The 17500-nt window shown below is 44.7% G+C and overlaps 1 protein-coding gene across 1 annotated transcript in view; it reads left to right on the forward strand.

The window, feature by feature from the left end:
• Positions 1-17500, forward strand: part of LOC311307928 (C-myc promoter-binding protein-like) — a 115032-nt gene that overhangs the window by 72951 nt on the left and 24581 nt on the right. Inside the window, 7 exon segments of the mRNA XM_084436824.1 lie at positions 1550-1654; positions 1956-2111; positions 2305-2773; positions 2775-3435; positions 4055-4208; positions 5598-5701; positions 14417-14592. Coding sequence (XP_084292950.1) covers positions 1550-1654; positions 1956-2111; positions 2305-2773; positions 2775-3435; positions 4055-4208; positions 5598-5701; positions 14417-14592 — 1825 coding nt within the window.

Raw genomic sequence — 17500 nt, forward strand, 5'->3', positions numbered from 1 at the left:
ACTGAACCTCCCATTGCACTGACACACTGACAGAAAACTGAACCTCCCACTCTGACACTGACAGAGAACTGAACCTCCCATTGCACTGACACACTGACAGAGAACTGAACCTCCCACTCTGACACTCTGACAGAGAACTGAACCTCCCACTCTGACACTCTGACAGAAAACTGAACCTCCCACTCTGCCACTCTGACAGAGAACTGAACCTCCCATTGCACTGACACACTGACAGAGAACTGAACCTCCCACTGCACTGCCACACTGACAGAGAACTGAACCTCCCACTCTGCCACACTGACAGAGAGCACAAGGCTGCTCCAGACTCAGTGCTGCACAGCCCCAGTTCACTCTGCTGTGTAAAAGTCCCATGATGTTCTCAGCCATACCAGAGGTCTGCTAAAGCCCAGAGGAGGCTGTTGTTTCATTCAGCACATCTCACCAGCCTCCCTCCCTGCCATGGGGGCTGTGAACCGCATGAGTTCAGTAGATGAAAGACGTGCTCCTCTCCCTCTCCCTACTGTACCAGACACTGATCTGACACAGGCAGACATACTGTCCTCCACTTCACCAGCCAGCGTTGAGGTGAGAGGGAATCAATCAATCAATCAATCGAAGCTTTATTTGTATAGCGCATTTCATACCCAGAGGCAACACAATGCGCTTTACAGAGAACAAGGGAGGTGGGTATACGACCCACCCCTACATATTCCAGAGGGAAGAGCTCTCTGAAAGAGTGGTTCATCACTCTAGACTGTTTTAATAAAGTTGTTGTATTGTGTGCACTCTCCTACTCATCACAAAATGGATCCATAGATTCATTAGATGACATTCATCCATTATGTTCACTTTCAGACAACACATTTGGGCTATGACTAGTTAGAAGGAGGAGACGTATTTTCAAAACCTTTTGACCTGTGTTCAATAGCAACTCGAGGTGTGGAAAGGAGGTGTTCTTGTCATGTACAGTAGCTGATTATGACTAGTAGTGGTTAGTCAAATTATCTGAAGGATAGATACAGTAGTTCACAGATATGAGGTGTTGTCATGTACAGTAGCTGGTTGAGGTATGACTAGTAATGGTTAGCCAGAGTAGTAGTGGTTTGTGGTTAGCTGAGGGATAGATGCAGTAGTTTGACTGGGGTAGAGTAGACTGCCATTCCTGCATACTTTTCACTTGCCAGTTACAATCATTTTTTTGAGTGGAGCTGTGTTGACAATACGTGATGTCTGTATATTTATCTCTCCCTCTCTCTCCTCTCTCTCTCTGTCTGTCTATGCCTTTCTTTCTTTCTTTCTTTCCTTCTTCTTCTTCTTCTTCTTCTTCTTCTTCTTCTTCTTCTTCTTCTTCTTCTTCTTCTTCTTCTTCTTCTTCTTCTTCTTCTTCTTCTTCTTCTTCTTCTTCTTCTTCTTCTTCTTCTTCTTCTTCTTCTTCTTCTTCTTCTTCTTCTTCTTCTTCTTCTTCTTCTTCTTCTTCTTCTTCTTCTTCTTCTTCTTCTTCTTCTTCTTCTTCTTCTTCTTCTTCTTCTTTCCTTCCTTCCTTCCTTAGGTGACCAGTCAGACCTTGGCTATAATTCTCTGTCCAAGGAGGAGGTCAGGAGGGGGGAGCCAGTCACAGACAAGGAAGAGAAGAAGGAGAGTGACTGCAGCTCGTGTGAGTGGGCTGCCTCAGCCATCTGTTTCCACCCAGCATCCCCCTCTCCTTCTCTCCCTCCATTCTGGATCTATCTCTAAAATAACAACAACTGGACACTTTTAAACATCTTTCTCATCATTCAATGACTGCAGCCTCTTTCTCCACCTCAGTTTTCTCTGACAAAGATTTTTGATCAAGGGCAGGCTGTTGCTTCACAGAACGTCTCTACTGCCCCCTGGTGGATTTTCACCGTTGAGGTCTTACGCTGTTGGGTGTAGTTGTAATGACAGTGCATTTCTGTGTGTGCGTGTTTGAGTAGTGTCTGAGACGGAGAGTGCAAAGGGCAGTGGTGACTGCCTCCCCCAGCTGGTTTTCCCAGAGGTCGGCGCTCCCTTCAAGCCCCGCTCTGGCATCGTCCGTGGCAACTGTCCCTATGACAACGCAGCCTGTGAGCCCAAGCGCAGAACCAGCACAGGTAGGTTCAGTTGTCTTAATTGACTAATAATGTCGCTTTCAGCTTAAAATGTTTGATTTTGACTGGAGGGGGTTTTAATATCAAGCAATGTCTCCCTCTCTCTTTCTCCCCTCTCCTGTCTCCCCACCTTCACTCACTCTATCTTTCTCATTCCTCCTACTCACCATGTTCTACCTCCTCTGTCCCTGTGTAGGCCACATGGCTGGTCTCCTCTTCACCTCCTCCCTGGATGAGATCGGGATGGTCCAGAGCGACAGCCTGCGCCGGAGACACCAGAGCGCCCTGGAGGGGGGTCCGGTCTCGGGTGCGGGCCCGGCGGACGGGGCGTCCAGCTGGCAGGTGGTCCACGGGCGCAGGCTGAGCGGAGACGGCCTGGGCCTGGGCCTGAACCGAGGCCCGACCCGCCCGGCCAGGATGGCCGAGAACCTGGGTGCAGACGCCAAGATCCTCTCGGCTAGCAGCTTCAACACACGGCCCCGCTCGCTGGCGCTGGGGGGGCCGGCGGGGAAGGCGGACGCCGCCAGGAGCCGCGCGCACCGGGAGGAGAGCGCCGAGGAGATGGAGTCCAGCGACGAGGACAAGGGAAACACGGACACCATCTTTGACCTGGAGGACCTGGACCTGGACAGGCCAGAGGCCGGCGGGGGGGGGGCGGAGAGGCGAGGGGCGGAGAGGCTCCATCAAACGCATGGACATCGAGACAGGCTTCGACCCGCTCTCCCTCCTGGCAGCCCAGTCCAAGGCCCGGCGGGACGGAGACGACGAGGGGCGAGACGGCGCCACCGACGAGGTCAGCACCCCCACGGCCCGCCGCCACCTGGCCAGGGAGATCGAGCTGTACATGAGCCACATGGGCAGCCCCCTGGGCAGCCGTACGCCCAGCGTGGACCTGCAGGACCCCTCCAGCCCCCTGCTCTTCCACGGCTCCTCCTCGCTGGCCGCCCCGCGCCGCTCCAGCCTGCCCCACGGCTCCCCCCTGAGACCCGGAGGGGCGGCGCCGCCGCCGCGCTCGCGCACCTGCCACTCGCCCTCTCCCTCCCGCCCCGCCGGGCCGCGGCAGCGCCTGTTGTCCTCGCCCCCCCTGTGCCCGCGCTCCGCCGCCACCACGCCCAGCCCCCGGAGCCACCAGGAGAGGGGCGGGGCTGACCCCCCGGGGACCGGCCCGGTCCCGCCCTCGCCGTCCTCCTCCTCCTTCGCCCTGGACACGCTGCTCACGCCCACCCTGGATGGCCTCAAGAGCAGCATGTTCTCGGCGGGGAAAGGCGTTGCGGAGAAGGCCAGCCGCTGGTACTCCCGCCTGGCCACCTACACCACCCCCACCAAGGTACCCTCATAGGGGCATTAGGGCTGGGGTATCGGCAAGGACCTCACATACATGGGTCAGAAAACAATACATGTCAGGATACATTGGTCACAATACGATACGTGTCACGATACATGGGTCACAATACGATACGTGTCACGATACATGGGTCACAATACGATACGTGTCACGATACATTGCGATACTATGCAATAAATATTGAGATTCATTGCGATACTGAAATGTTTAAAATACGACTGAAAATCCCCCACTCCCTGGAGGTGACCCGGAGGGTGGAGGGAATGAGAGGGTATTTGAAATCCATTTAAAACATGAATAATATATCTATGACCAAATTATATCCTTAGTTTTCTATATCTGTATCTATTCCTTGTCTTGTTCTGTATATTTTCCTTGTGTAAAAAAACAAGTTTTTACAAAAAATATTTTTACGGTATCGATATTGGGCCGCGAAAAATCTGTCACAATACAGTATCGTGGGAAAAATATTGTGATGTATAGCTGTATCAACAGCAATACCCCCACCACCACCACCACTCTCTTCCCCCTAAACGTCCCTTCTGCCTCTCTGTCCCCCCCACCCTGTCTCTCTCTCCCCCTCTCTCTCCTGCACACCCAGGATGGGAACAGTGACCGTCTGAGTATGGGAGAGCCAGACTGCTCCTCCTTGGTGGATGAGGAGGGGTGCGGGGAGCCAGACGGGCCCATCTCCCCCCAAAGGAACGGCCCCCGCCGGAGCCCCAGACGCAGTCCCCTACGCTCCCGGCTGGACAGTCCCACCCTGGGGAGCAGCTCAGGGAGACCCCCACCATTATACCCAGGTAACCCTTCCCCTGTTTCCACCACACATATTTTCAAATCCTTGGATGCCTGACAACCTGTCAAATACTTTACATACGTGAAGATGCACAGTATACTAGAAACATACGTGAAGATGCACAGTATACTAGAAACATACGTGAAGATGCACAGTATACTAGAAACATACCTGAAGATGCACAGTATACTAGAAACATACCTGAAGAAGCACAGTATACTAGAAACATACCTGAAGATGCACAGTATACTAGAAACATACCTGAAGAGGCACAGTATACTAGAAACATACCTGAAGAGGCACAGTATACTAGAAACATAACTGAAGATGCACAGTATACTAGAAACATACCTGAAGATGCACAGTATACTAGAAACATACCTGAAGATGCACAGTATACTAGAAACATAACTGAAGATGCACAGTATACTAGAAACATACCTGAAGAGGCACAGTATACTAGAAACATACCTGAAGAGGCACAGTATACTAGAAACATACCTGAAGATGCACAGTATACTAGAAACATACCTGAAGATGCACAGTATACTAGAAACATAACTGAAGATGCACAGTATACTAGAAACATACCTGAAGAGGTACAGTATACTAGAAACATACCTGAAGAGGCACAGTATACTAGAAACATACCTGAAGAGGTACAGTATACTAGAAACATACCTGAAGATGCACAGTATACTAGAAACATACCTGAAGAAGCACAGTATACTAGAAACATACATGAAGAGGTACAGTATACTAGAAACATACCTGAAGAAGCACAGTATACTAGAAACATACCTGAAGAGGTACAGTATACTAGAAACATACCTGAAGAGGCACAGTATACTAGAAACATACCTGAAGAGGCACAGTATACTAGAAACATACCTGAAGAGGTACAGTATACTAGAAACATACCTGAAGAAGCACAGTATACTAGAAACATACCTGAAGAGGCACAGTATACTAGAAACATACCTGAAGAGGTACAGTATACTAGAAACATACCTGAAGAGGTACAGTATACTAGAAACATACCTGAAGATGCACAGTATACTAGAAACCTCCACCAGTGATTGACGGGGTCTGATTGCGATGTCCACCATCCTTGGAGCTCTTCAATCAGGGCCACTCAGACGCTGGGTGGTTAGCATCCCACAGCACCTAGCGTGTCCACCACGTTCAGTGGCTGTTTTTTTCACCTCCAGTACAAATGAGTAGATCATTATAGATATGAAAGAAGCTGGATGTGTTCTAGCCAGGATAGAGAAGGCTCCTCGTGACTGGAGAGCTTAATGAAATGATATGTCTTTCTCTCTCCGTCTGTCCCTCCCTCCCCCAGGCAGTGTGTTGTCTCCTCCAGGCTTCCCTCTAGCAGACCGGTCAGACCTGGGCTCCTCTCGCTACACCAGCAGCACCAGCATCTTCCACAACTACGCCATGGAGGTGTGGAAATGAAAATCTTACTTGGTTTAGTTTAGATTTCTAAGAACACGCTGAGTGGTCGGTCAAGCTGGTTTTAAACAAAGGCAATAGTTTTATTCTGTTACGATTCTGCAGAGTCGGACTCTAGCACAGGAAGTGATATCCAGGCAGAGTGAGTTCACATGAGGGCGAGGTCGATAGGTTATACAGTGAAAAAGGAAGTGACATAGTTTCAGGATGAAGGACAGGGAAGTGATGTCACACAGGGAAGAATTTGTAGTTCTAACAGACTGATCTATGAGAACGAACTACAAAGTTTAGAACAACAGTCAAGGGGGAAAATAGAACACTTTGTTGAGACTTGAAATTCATTCACAATTCCCCACTTTGTGGATTTAATATCCACAACTATAATAGAAATGAAAGAATCAACAATGTGGAATCAAATTATGAAATATCATAAAAATAATCCAACATCTTTGGCAAAAACCTAATTCTACACATATGAAAAGGAACATGATTACTAATCTAAGACATTTCATATATTCATGTCTGAGTGGGAAAAAACCTCTTTCTTCGTTTTAGAGGAAAACCCTTAAATTCAAATTAGAACCAACAGATTATGTATCAAAATATTCCAAATATTCAATGTCAATGGCACAGACATCATTAAGGTCTTGAATTGAATCAATAGTAAATTTAACTTTTTCTATTATTAAGGCAGCATAGGCATATCTGGAACAGCAGTTAAACATACACTTAAGAATATTTAAAAAAAATAATAACGATGAAAAACATACATACAAATTATACACACACATTTGAGAATATCCAGGACTTGAAATAGCATTCCATTTAGGAACATTATTTAAGATCTGAATACCTTTATCGTTTGCTTCATAGAACTCAATGTAGCATTTGGATCTGAACTAAACGAACAGCAGATATAGCCAGTATTATCTCTAAGGTAAGTCTATTTTGTAGCACAATCTTTTTCATGTAATTTACTTCTTTAGCTAAGGCTGAAATTACTTGGTATTATGCGATCATGTGTCATGCGTTCATGAGAGAAATAATATACCGAAACTAAATTGAAAATTCGAGACAGCTCTATGGTGTCTAGTTTGATTGCTGATGAATTACCTGCATTTGAGTGTGATCAACCTTCTTAATCCTGGAAATTAAATGAGCAAGATAACATCCATATGACACTGTTGCAATTTAAAGTTGAATACGCTATTTCCCTATAGCTCAAAAAATACGCCATTTGGAATGGCTCTCTGAACCTTAATTTCACATCTCATAAATATTCTTAAAACATTAATTTGTCCTAATCTGTGTGTTGTATCTGAAAATATTAATACATGCTGTGATATATTGAAGAGGTCACTTCAAATTGTTTAACTCGCTTTTCAAGTTCAACCCTGTGGATGCAATTCTGTTAGGCTTTATTTTAATACTTCGTTGAGGTAGTTAGGTGCAGAGCAGTTAAACACAGTTAAACACAGTACCCTGAGAATAGTCTGGAACAGCTCTACAAAGGTCAACTTTATAATTATGAATTTTCAATACTTGTATACCCACTCTAAACCAAACTCCAGTCTCAGTTTCAACAGTATAACCTGGAAATCTTTGTTGCTTTCAAATCTTATATATGCAGAATGCAGTATTTTCCATCCATCTTCGTCTACCGTATAGACCCAACAGTCAAGTGGAGTGCAACATTCAAATAGGACAAACGCTTGTCCACGTTGCCATAACGATCCTGGGAAGGAGGTGACAGGCAAGGTCACTTCTTTCAATAGCTCCTCCTCAGAGGAAGCCACAGTGTGGTGGCCTATGATTGTGTTTTGCTGAAGTGGCGGTCAGAGTTGTCATCCTGACAGCAATGAGGAAAAGGTAGTGTGTTATTCTTTGTCTGATTCCTCATCTGAGGAGACCAGAGAGTGAGCTTTCGCCCTGGTGGTGACACAGGATATTGCATCTTGGTTGTTGGAATCCTCGGGCCGGGTGGCCTCGTCCTGGTTTGGAACCAGCCTGCAGTGGCTGGCGTGTACCCACAAAGTCCTCTCTGCTACGTCTGGGTTGGCAGCAGGAACTGGTACGGGCCCAGCCAACGGCACGGTGGTTTCAGGTCTCGGATCACAACCCACTGGCCTGGTTGGAAATGCAGGAAGCCCTCTCAGGTCGGCAGAGACCTGTGAATCCACAGATGAGAGAGACAGCATAGACAAAACAGGAGAGCACCGCAGCTTTAGCAGCGGAGTTAGCAGCCATACTACCTATGGACACAGGATCAGAGGTTTCAACAGGAGCTTGGCCTTTGCCTACTTTTTTTAAAATATTACACATTAAGTTTCTTCTTCAGCTCTGCATCTTGTTCCTTCAACTACTTTCTAATTTCTTTCAACTACGTTCTCATTACCTTCAATACAACTTCCTCACTACCTTCAATACAACTTCCTCACTACCTTCAGTACAACTTCCTCACTACCTTCAATACAACTTCCTCACTACCTTCAATACAACTTCTTCACTACTACTACTAGTCCAGGGGTGGCCAACCAGTCAGAGACTAAGAGCCACAAAAATTACTGTGGTACCACCCAGAGCCACACCATATATACCAGCGTTTCTCAACCTTTTTTTCAGTCACCGCACCCTTTCAGTCACCGCACAAATACAAGATATTTTCTGACATAATATATTTTGGACTGGGCTGGGTTAGGCTGGACTGGGCTGGGTTAGGCTGGGCTGGACTGGGTTAGGCTGGACTGGGCTGGGTTAGGCTGAACTGGACTGGGTTAGGCTGAACTGGACTGGACTGGACTGGACTGGACTGGGTTGGGCTGGACTGGACTGGGCTCGAGATTTGAGGCTTTGAAATGTCCCAATGATGTCTGGCATATCAGACAGAATGGCTTACCATTACGTTCTATGAAGAAAAAATGCGTAACGGATGCATCAATCCGTTTCAAGGTAGTATACATGACGGACCAAACGGTTTCGAAAAGGTTTAAACTACCTCCTTGAAAGCGCTTGGAATTTCAATCGGGTTGGGGCATTTCAGTCGGATTGAGGTGTTTATATGACATATTTTCAATCGGTTTGGTCTTCCAAACCTATTTGAAACCGATTCAAACTGTCCATGTAAACGCACCTAATAATTTTGTTACCAAGGTGATTTGCTACCTATATGATTGGTTTGAAGTGGTTCTCACGCGACTTCCTCACTAGCAAACGAATCATGATTTTATGACAAATCTGCAATAAACTAAAATGGGCGGGAAGAAATGCACAGCGAAACTAGAGAGAGAGAAACGTTCTTATGGAATGAATGAATTTATTTTTTAATGAAAGGATGGAAGAGCCGCAAGCCAACTTTTTGGGGGGGATGGATGGAGGAGCCGCACATTGACGGGCAAAGAGCCGCATTCGGCTCGCGAGCCGCGGGTTGGCCACCCCTGTACTAGTCTGTTTCATTAGCAACGACCAGTTAACGTGATAACATCCTTCACTACCCCTGTTTTTTTTAAACATGATCTGGTCAGTGTGCTAATTTGAAAACATCATGAAAGCATGGAAGATGCAGTATAGGTTATGCTAACTATGAAATGAGCATTCATTCAAAATCAGAGTGAGAGAGGAGAATATCTGAGAGGTTTGAGCGTGGCTTATTTGATGTCCCTTCAACTATGTTGACAGTCATGTCTCTCCGCCTTCTGGAGGAGGAAGCAGAGTTAAGAACAGTGCATCTTTGAAATGTACGGTCAACAGTTCATTCTATTAAAGTAGCAGCCACGCTGTGTGTAGGTGCGATGTAAAAAGAATAGACACAACATGCAGGACATGGACAAAACAGCGTGTGCAGTGCTACTAGGTCTGAAACATAGCGCCAGTGGTAGCTGCCACTGATTTCAAGTAGGACACAAGTCCTCTTAACAGAGTCAAGTCTTTTTAGAGTCAGAAATACTTAAACAGGGTGTATTAGTCAGTCTCTGTTTAAGCGTTGTGAGAGCCAGTCGGGCTCGTCAGTCCATGTAATCTTGTCAAGGGGAGCTAGCTTTTGTCTAATGAGGGTTATGTCTGCAAAATCAGGGATAGACACTGCAGTAGCCTAGTCCCAAGCAGTGAATTTTTGTTTATTCATCATTATTACGTGACCAAGGTAATTAACCTGCTCACGCACCAATTAGATTTAGTTCTTAGAAAATCTATGGCCATTTCCTAAAATAAAACAACACATTCGTATCATCAAACCACGAGTCCTTGTTTCTAACAAGAAATTGATCATTTAAAAAGGGGAGCGCCAACACATTATGTAAAACAACGCCCTCTAAGGGTGAAAGCAAAAAAAAAAAAAAATCCCTTAAATCAGGGTGAACAAATGGAAAAAATGCATTACTCATACCAAAATAACATTGAATGAATAGCTTCATATGCGGTTCTCAAAGTCTGAACAAATATAATTTATCTAAACCGTTCCCAAAAGAACACTAGGGGTGTTGTAAATTGAGCTCTTAATTTCAATAACCACATTTCTGCGTTTGAGGACAGAGAGTTATGAGCACGCTTAGGACGTGATGGTTCCTTGGGTCTGACAACCGCTTGGTTACTAACCTTAATCTAGTCTAGGTCATATCTATCTCTTACCCACAGTCAGTCGGGCAACGTGGGGGTGAGGCGTTTGACCAGCGTCCCACGAACCAAGGTGTCAGCCCATCTAACTGGGAAGTCGGTTATCCCGGTTGCTGGAGTCACCTGGTGTGAGTATCCAATTCCTGGAGTAGCCTCCATCTCTCGTCCCGTGCCTGTGTTTACTCTGTAAACAAACTTCAGAAATAATGTGACACTTTTTTTTTTTAACCATGCAGCTGTCTCTGTGGGCCGTCAGACGCACAGACAGAGCTGCATGGGCAGTTTACAGACAATAAAAGACAGACAAAATGAAAGACAGACAAAATGAAAGACAGACAAAATGAAAAGACAGTCAAAATAAAAGACATTTCAATTTCTCATCACCCTTGTGGGTAACACCAGGTCTTCTTAGAAATTATGCGCCGGAGGCACATAAACATAACAAAATAAATCATAGAAAACAGTTTTGATAAATTTGAGTCGTCTTTTTTTCTTTTTTTTTCAGTATTTCAAGAATATGTCCAATTTGCTAAAAGCCGTGAACCATGATAATGTAGTGTGGCGGTTTTACCTTCTTAGGCTGGATGATATCAATTCCGTTGGAGTCACACCTCCGAAAACTAGTTTGCAAAACAGATCTGAGCATATTAAGTTAATATGCCAATAATACAGTGAATTGAGTTTGAAGTTAGCATCATCTAACACAACTTTAATTGGCAGTCATTTCAAATTATTAAAATACTTGCGGTTCCAACCGGTTTGGCATTTATCCGGTAGTCCAGGAACGACAGTTGTCTGTAAAACTCAGAACCAATGAATGTGCATCTGAAATCAGCTATAACATGAAATTTTAAACAGAACAAAAAAAAAAAAGTTAACAAAATTGGGTCGTTAGACAATATGTACAATATTTTTTTCTTTCTCTTACCTTTCCCCCCCCCCCCTGTCACGTACACCCTCACTCTCCCTAGACTTTCCCTACTGAAATATCTATCTTATCTAGTCAGAATCCACCACCCTGTGGAGTATTAACAAAAGACTTTTGAAATTTAGCGTATAGTCTACACTCCCTCCGGTAATGCCCTTTGCGGTTGCAGAAATAACAACGCTGATTAGATTTGTAAACCCTGCTGTTTCGTTGTGAATATACCTGATTATCACTATAGCCTCCGGATTGTTTTTTCTGTCCACCCATCGGTGGTTGCTCAGTGCGAGCGTTGTTGTTGAAGTGCGCTGCCTGCAGTCTTGCGGAGTCCCGTCTTATCTCAGCTTCACGTTGTTCATTGAGCGGACGGATTATTGGCAAGCATAGATTACCAAACTCATTAACCAGATGTTCAGCATCAGCAGATCTAAGATAATAACCTGGACGGTCATCTTGTGAGTTAGAAGCAGAAACAAAGGGATGGGGCAGAGACTGTGTGGAAGTGTCAAAGGGGTGATCAGGGGTCACAGAGACACCAACTGGAGGGCGAGACACAGCAGGAGGGTATGACACAGGGGAAGCAACCATAATAGTACCAGTTAACGGCAAGGGAGTTATCTGAGACATAGCAGGCGCAGAGGTGACAGATGGCTGAACAACAGGAAGGGACGTAACAGGAGCAAGGGACGTTTGGACAGGAGGTGTTAGGACAGGAAGGGAGGCCTCATGCATAGGGCCTGGAGCGGGAGCTGGTTGAAACAGCCTACATCTGCTTAGCAGATCATTATTATCTGATAATAAGTTATGTGCAGTCGTCTCCCAGACAGAAAAGTGAGACCAGTTTATGTGGTTCTCTGACTTCCTACCTAGCTTAGTTAATTCAAACTCCTCAAGCTGTCCCTTAAGCTGTCCCTCGCTTTTCCTAGCAACTTAACAGACAGTGTACCTGACACAGGGGGAAAATCACTGAATTTAGCCCATAAAGCAATTTGCTCACACACAGTAGGATCATACTTCAATGCCACTATTTTGGCAGCGCCCAGAAAAGTTTCACGCTTTCGTGTACTATAAGTAGCTCCCATTTTAAAAGAAAATATGAGAACAAACAATGTAATAAAAAGTTACAGAAAAAAAACTAAACACGTTCAGTCAACCAAATTACTGCTGTGCTGAGAGATACTTTTTTTCCATTATCCTGTTATTATTATTTTTTTTTCCAAAATGGCAGACTTCAGAAGCCAAAATGGTGGACCCTCAAATGGTGGAGATGAGGGAAAACAGGAAGTCTCTCACTTTTTTTTCTTTTTTTTTCACACAAGCAGCAAAACAGGAAGTTAACCACATGTGCACAAAGTTAGAGGAAAGTACTAACACGTGGGCTAATCAACATGTGGATGAACTAGCTAGCACATGGAAGCTAGCATTGAAACAATAGAACAACGAAAACCATAGCTAACAGAGAAGATAGCTAGTTTGGAGCAGAACAAGAACAGTAGCCTAGCTAGAATGCAGCCAGCATGAAAATCAATCACAAACGTACACAAACCAAAACCAGCATAAAACAAAACACCCAGCATAAACATGGGTTTAACAGTAAACACAAAACAGGACCTCAAATCCCAATACAAAAACAGATCTACCTTGGTGTAGACTCAAACATACAATGGATCCAATATTCAAGAAGCCTCAGCTTCACATGAAACACAAAACGCAGGACGCAGCAAACAGCCAAATGCAGTCTATTACAAACACACACACATCCAAGTCTACAAACAAACCAAAACAAAATAAGGATTACGTCTTAGGTACGAGCTACCTAGCTAACCCCCCCGGGGATTCCAAATAATCTTTCGAAGTGAATCAGCCATCTCCGTGTTGTGCCCTTCACAACAGGAGTAGAATAGAAACAAAAACAACGAGCCTCAGACAACAAGCCCCCTCGCGTCGCGGCAACCCCCACAACGCGGATCCCAAAACAAAAATTCAAAAGAGAAGGCTTTCCGAAAGTCAACGTTGTGTAGTACTTCACGACGTTCCAAATGCGAACGCTTACAAAACCAACTCTGGTTCAGTTATATAGGTTTTTAAGCGGGCATGCGGCTCAAAAACCGGCTTTAGCTAACCAGGGCACACGTGTTCAACACCGGCTCGAATAAACACTATTGTCTTAAGTCCATACAGCTGAGCAAACAATGCAGGACCACGATAAGATTCGACCAACGTACCAGCTTTCCAGCGAGCCTCGGAACAGCAGGCTCCGGGAAAATACACCCCCAGGCTACGACGGTGCTCCGGAGTCGTTCCGCAACTATAAAGTTGACGTGGGCCCACGTTTCTCCTCCTGAGCTCGCTGAAAAACCGGCAGTTGTCCCAAAAGTGACTCTTTTCTCTTATTTCCTCGTCGCCAATTATTGTAAATGAAAATCTTACTTGGTTTAGTTTAGATTTCTAAGAACACGCTGAGTGGTCGGTCAAGCTGGTTTTAAACAAAGGCAATAGTTTTATTCTGTTACGATTCTGCAGTCGGACTCAGCACAGGAAGTGATATCCAGGCAGAGTGCGTTCACATGAGGACGAGGTTGATAGGTTATACAGTGAAAAAGGAAGTGACATAGTTTCAGGATGAAGGACAGGGAAGTGATGTCACACAGGGAAGAATTTGTAGTTCTAACAGACTGATCTATGAGAACGAACTACAAAGTTTAGAACAACAGTCAAGGGGGAAAACAGAACACTTTGTTGAGACATGAAATTCATTCACAGGTGAGAAGAGACGCCCACTACGACCCCACTACGACCTCCCTACCGCCCTCCTACGTCTCCTATACGACCCCCCTACGACCCCACTACGACCCAGGGATCAATGCTGTTCAGCTTTTAAAGAGGGGTCATTTGTACTTTTATACTATCTGTTATCTGATTAGCTTTGGCCAATATACAGACAGACGGACTTAATAGACAGACAGACAGACAGACAGACAGACAGACAGGCCGATGCATATACCTAAAGATGGGAGAACCCCTGACCTTCCATCCGGCACGGTGGCTTGCACCGGTAGCCATCTTGAGTAGAACTCTGACCCCAGCTCTGTCTCCGGCACGGCGGGTTGCAGCGGCAGCCATTTTGAGTAGACCTCTGACCCCAGCTCTCTGTCCCTTCTGCCCTGGTCCAGCTCCTGATCTCCAGCTGTTCGCGCTGTAAGACGTGCGACTGCCTGGTGTACGACGAGGAGATCATGGCCGGCTGGACGGCCGACGACTCCAACCTCAACACCACCTGCCCCTTCTGTGCCAACCCCTTCCTGCCCTTCCTCAACGTGGAGATCCGGGACCTGCGCGGGCCGGGCAGGTACGCCTGGACACCAGGGGTGGGGGGGGTAGTGATCCGGGACCTGCAGGTACGCCTGGACACCAGGGGGGGGGGGGGGGTAGTGATCCAGGACCTGCAGGTACGCCTGCACACCAGGGGGGGGGGGGGGGGTAGTGATCCAGGACCTGCAGGTACGCCTGCACAACAGGGGGCGGTAGTGATACCACCATTCAATTTCACATCCATATATCGGCTATTAGATTTGATTTTCCATTTGATTCCAATATGATAGAATTTTCTATGACATTTCCACCATTTGGCTGCAGTAACCCATTAAATACAGTAATCCATTAAATACAGTAACCCATTAAATACAGTAGCTCATTAAATACAGTAACCCATTAAATACAGTAGCTCATTAAATATAGTAACCCATTAAATACAGTAACGTATTAACTACACTAGTACCGTAGTTGTCTCTTGTATGTTATTGCCCCTATATAAAGCGACCTTGAGTTTTATGAAAGATGCTATATAACAAAGTTATTATTATTATTATCATTATTGTTATTATTATTATTATTATTATTACTATTACTAACCCATTAAATACAGTAACCCATTAACTAAACTAACCCATTAAATACAGTAACCAATTCCATTAACTACACTAACCCATTAAATACAGTAGCCCATTAAATACAGTAATCCGTTAAATACAGTAGCCCATTAAATACAGTAACGTATTAACTACACTAACCCATTAAATACAGTCACCCATTAAATACAGTAACCCGTTAAATACAGTAGCCCATTAAATACAGTAGCCCATTAAATACAGTAACCCATTAAATATAGTAGCCCATTAAATACAGTAGCCCATTAAATACAGTAACTCATTAAAATATATATATATTAGACCTTTATTTAACCAGGTAAGCTTATTGAGAAAGAATCTCTTTTTCAAAAGTGACCTGGCCAAGAGGCAGCAAATTACAATACAAAAGGTTACAATACAAATAGCATACATACAATAAATAAATAAGCTCAAGTTAGAGGTATAACAACTGATTTAAAAGCAGTGACAAATCCCTAAGCCTTCAAGTTCCTTATCCTTGAGAATTTCAACAAAGCTGTCAAACGGGATCAGTTCAGGCAATTTTAAGTCAGCTTGCAAGGAATTCCATGCAGAGGGAGCAGCATAGCGAAATGCCTTTTTCCCCAGTTCTGTGAACACTCGAGGGACAGTCAGTGTAAAGAAATCAGATGATCGTAAGATGTAGTGTCCTTGATTCCTAATTAGGTAGTTTCCTAGATAGGACGGGACAACACCAAGGAGAGCTTTATAAATAAAAGTCAACCAATGAGTGTATCTCCTATCAATTAAAGATGACCATTCTGCTTTTTTATACAAAGTGCAATGATGGGTCAGATTTTTACAACCAGTGACAAACCGCAAAGCACAGTGATACACAGTGTCCAGAGAACGTAAACAGGTGGCTGGGGCTGGAGCGTGCATGTACAGTATGTCACCATAATCAAGCAGTGGCAGAAAAGTTGCTGACACAAGATATTTCCTAGCTCTACGGGAGAAAAGAGATCTGTTCCTAAAATAAAAATTGAAATATGGGACTTGAAAGTGAGGTGTTGATCGACATGGAAGCCCAAATACTTATAAGACAAAACCAGCTCAATGGCTGTTCCTTGGCAACTTAAAACAGGGAGATTTTGTGACGACACAGTAGCCCTAGAAAACATCATGACCTTCGTCTTATCTATGTTCAAAACCAGCTTCAGCTTTTGCAGACGAGATGAACTACATCAAAGACAGGCTGTAAAAGAGCAAAAGCTTGCACAGCACATGGTGCAAAACAATAAATAATCGTGTCGTCGGCATAAAAATTATACAGGGCATCAGACAAATCATTACAAAGATAATTTATGTAGATTGAAAACAAAATGGGCCCTAACACTGAACCTTGTGGTACCCCCTTCGAAACCATAAAAAATGTTGATGAAGACCCGGCCATCTGGACACACTGTGATCGATCCATAAGTTAGTTTCTGAACCAAGAAACTGCATGCTCCGATAGGCCGATTTTGTGCAATGTATCAACCAGGATATTATGATCTACAGTGTCAAATGCCTTTGATAAATCTATAAATAAGGCTACACACACTTTCTTTAAGTCCAGTGCTTCCATGATGTCATTTAAGACCTTAAAGGAGAATGCTCGTTTTTGACAACCTGGACCTTATTTACGGCATATTATAAGACGTTTGACTCACCGAGATAACTTTGGTGTAATTCGGAGGCCTGTAGAAGAAATTAAAAATCCAGCGCAAGACAAGTATATCCATGTAATGGCGGCGGACGGGGCACTGAGAATGCAGCTTCTAAAAAATCTATTTTCTGCTGCGAAACGGTAGTTTTCATCAATCTGTCTTTATGAATCGCTAGTTGTGCTTACATAGAGCGAGGGCTTGTGGTTTTTCACATGCCTCTGTAATATGATCTTTAGAAACGTCTTTAGAAACGAAGTGGCTTCCCCACTTGCTCCAGCACGCATGCGCACAGCGCGCAAACTGGCTATTCTCCGTCTGTAGGCTACAGTCGCGGCTCACATTCTCTACGCTACGATCGGCGTCCATCATATTCTAAGTCATCTTCTATATCCTCAAAATCTGATAAATATTCAGGCATATTACACACAATATTCCAGGCACCAACAAGCCGATCGTAGAGTAGAGAATGTGAGCCATGAGTGTAGCCTACAGACGTAACGGAGAATAGCCAGTCTGCGTGCTGTGCGCATGCGTGCTGGAGCAAGTGGGGAAGCTATTTCGTTTCTAAAGACGTTTCTAAAGATCATATTACAGAGAAAATATTACACAGAAAATAGATTTTTTAGAAGCTGCATTCTCAGTGCCCCGCCAGCCGCCATTA

Source organism: Borostomias antarcticus, assembly GCF_949987555.1.
Source record: "Borostomias antarcticus genome assembly, chromosome: 4".
NCBI lineage: Eukaryota > Metazoa > Chordata > Actinopteri > Stomiiformes > Stomiidae > Borostomias > Borostomias antarcticus.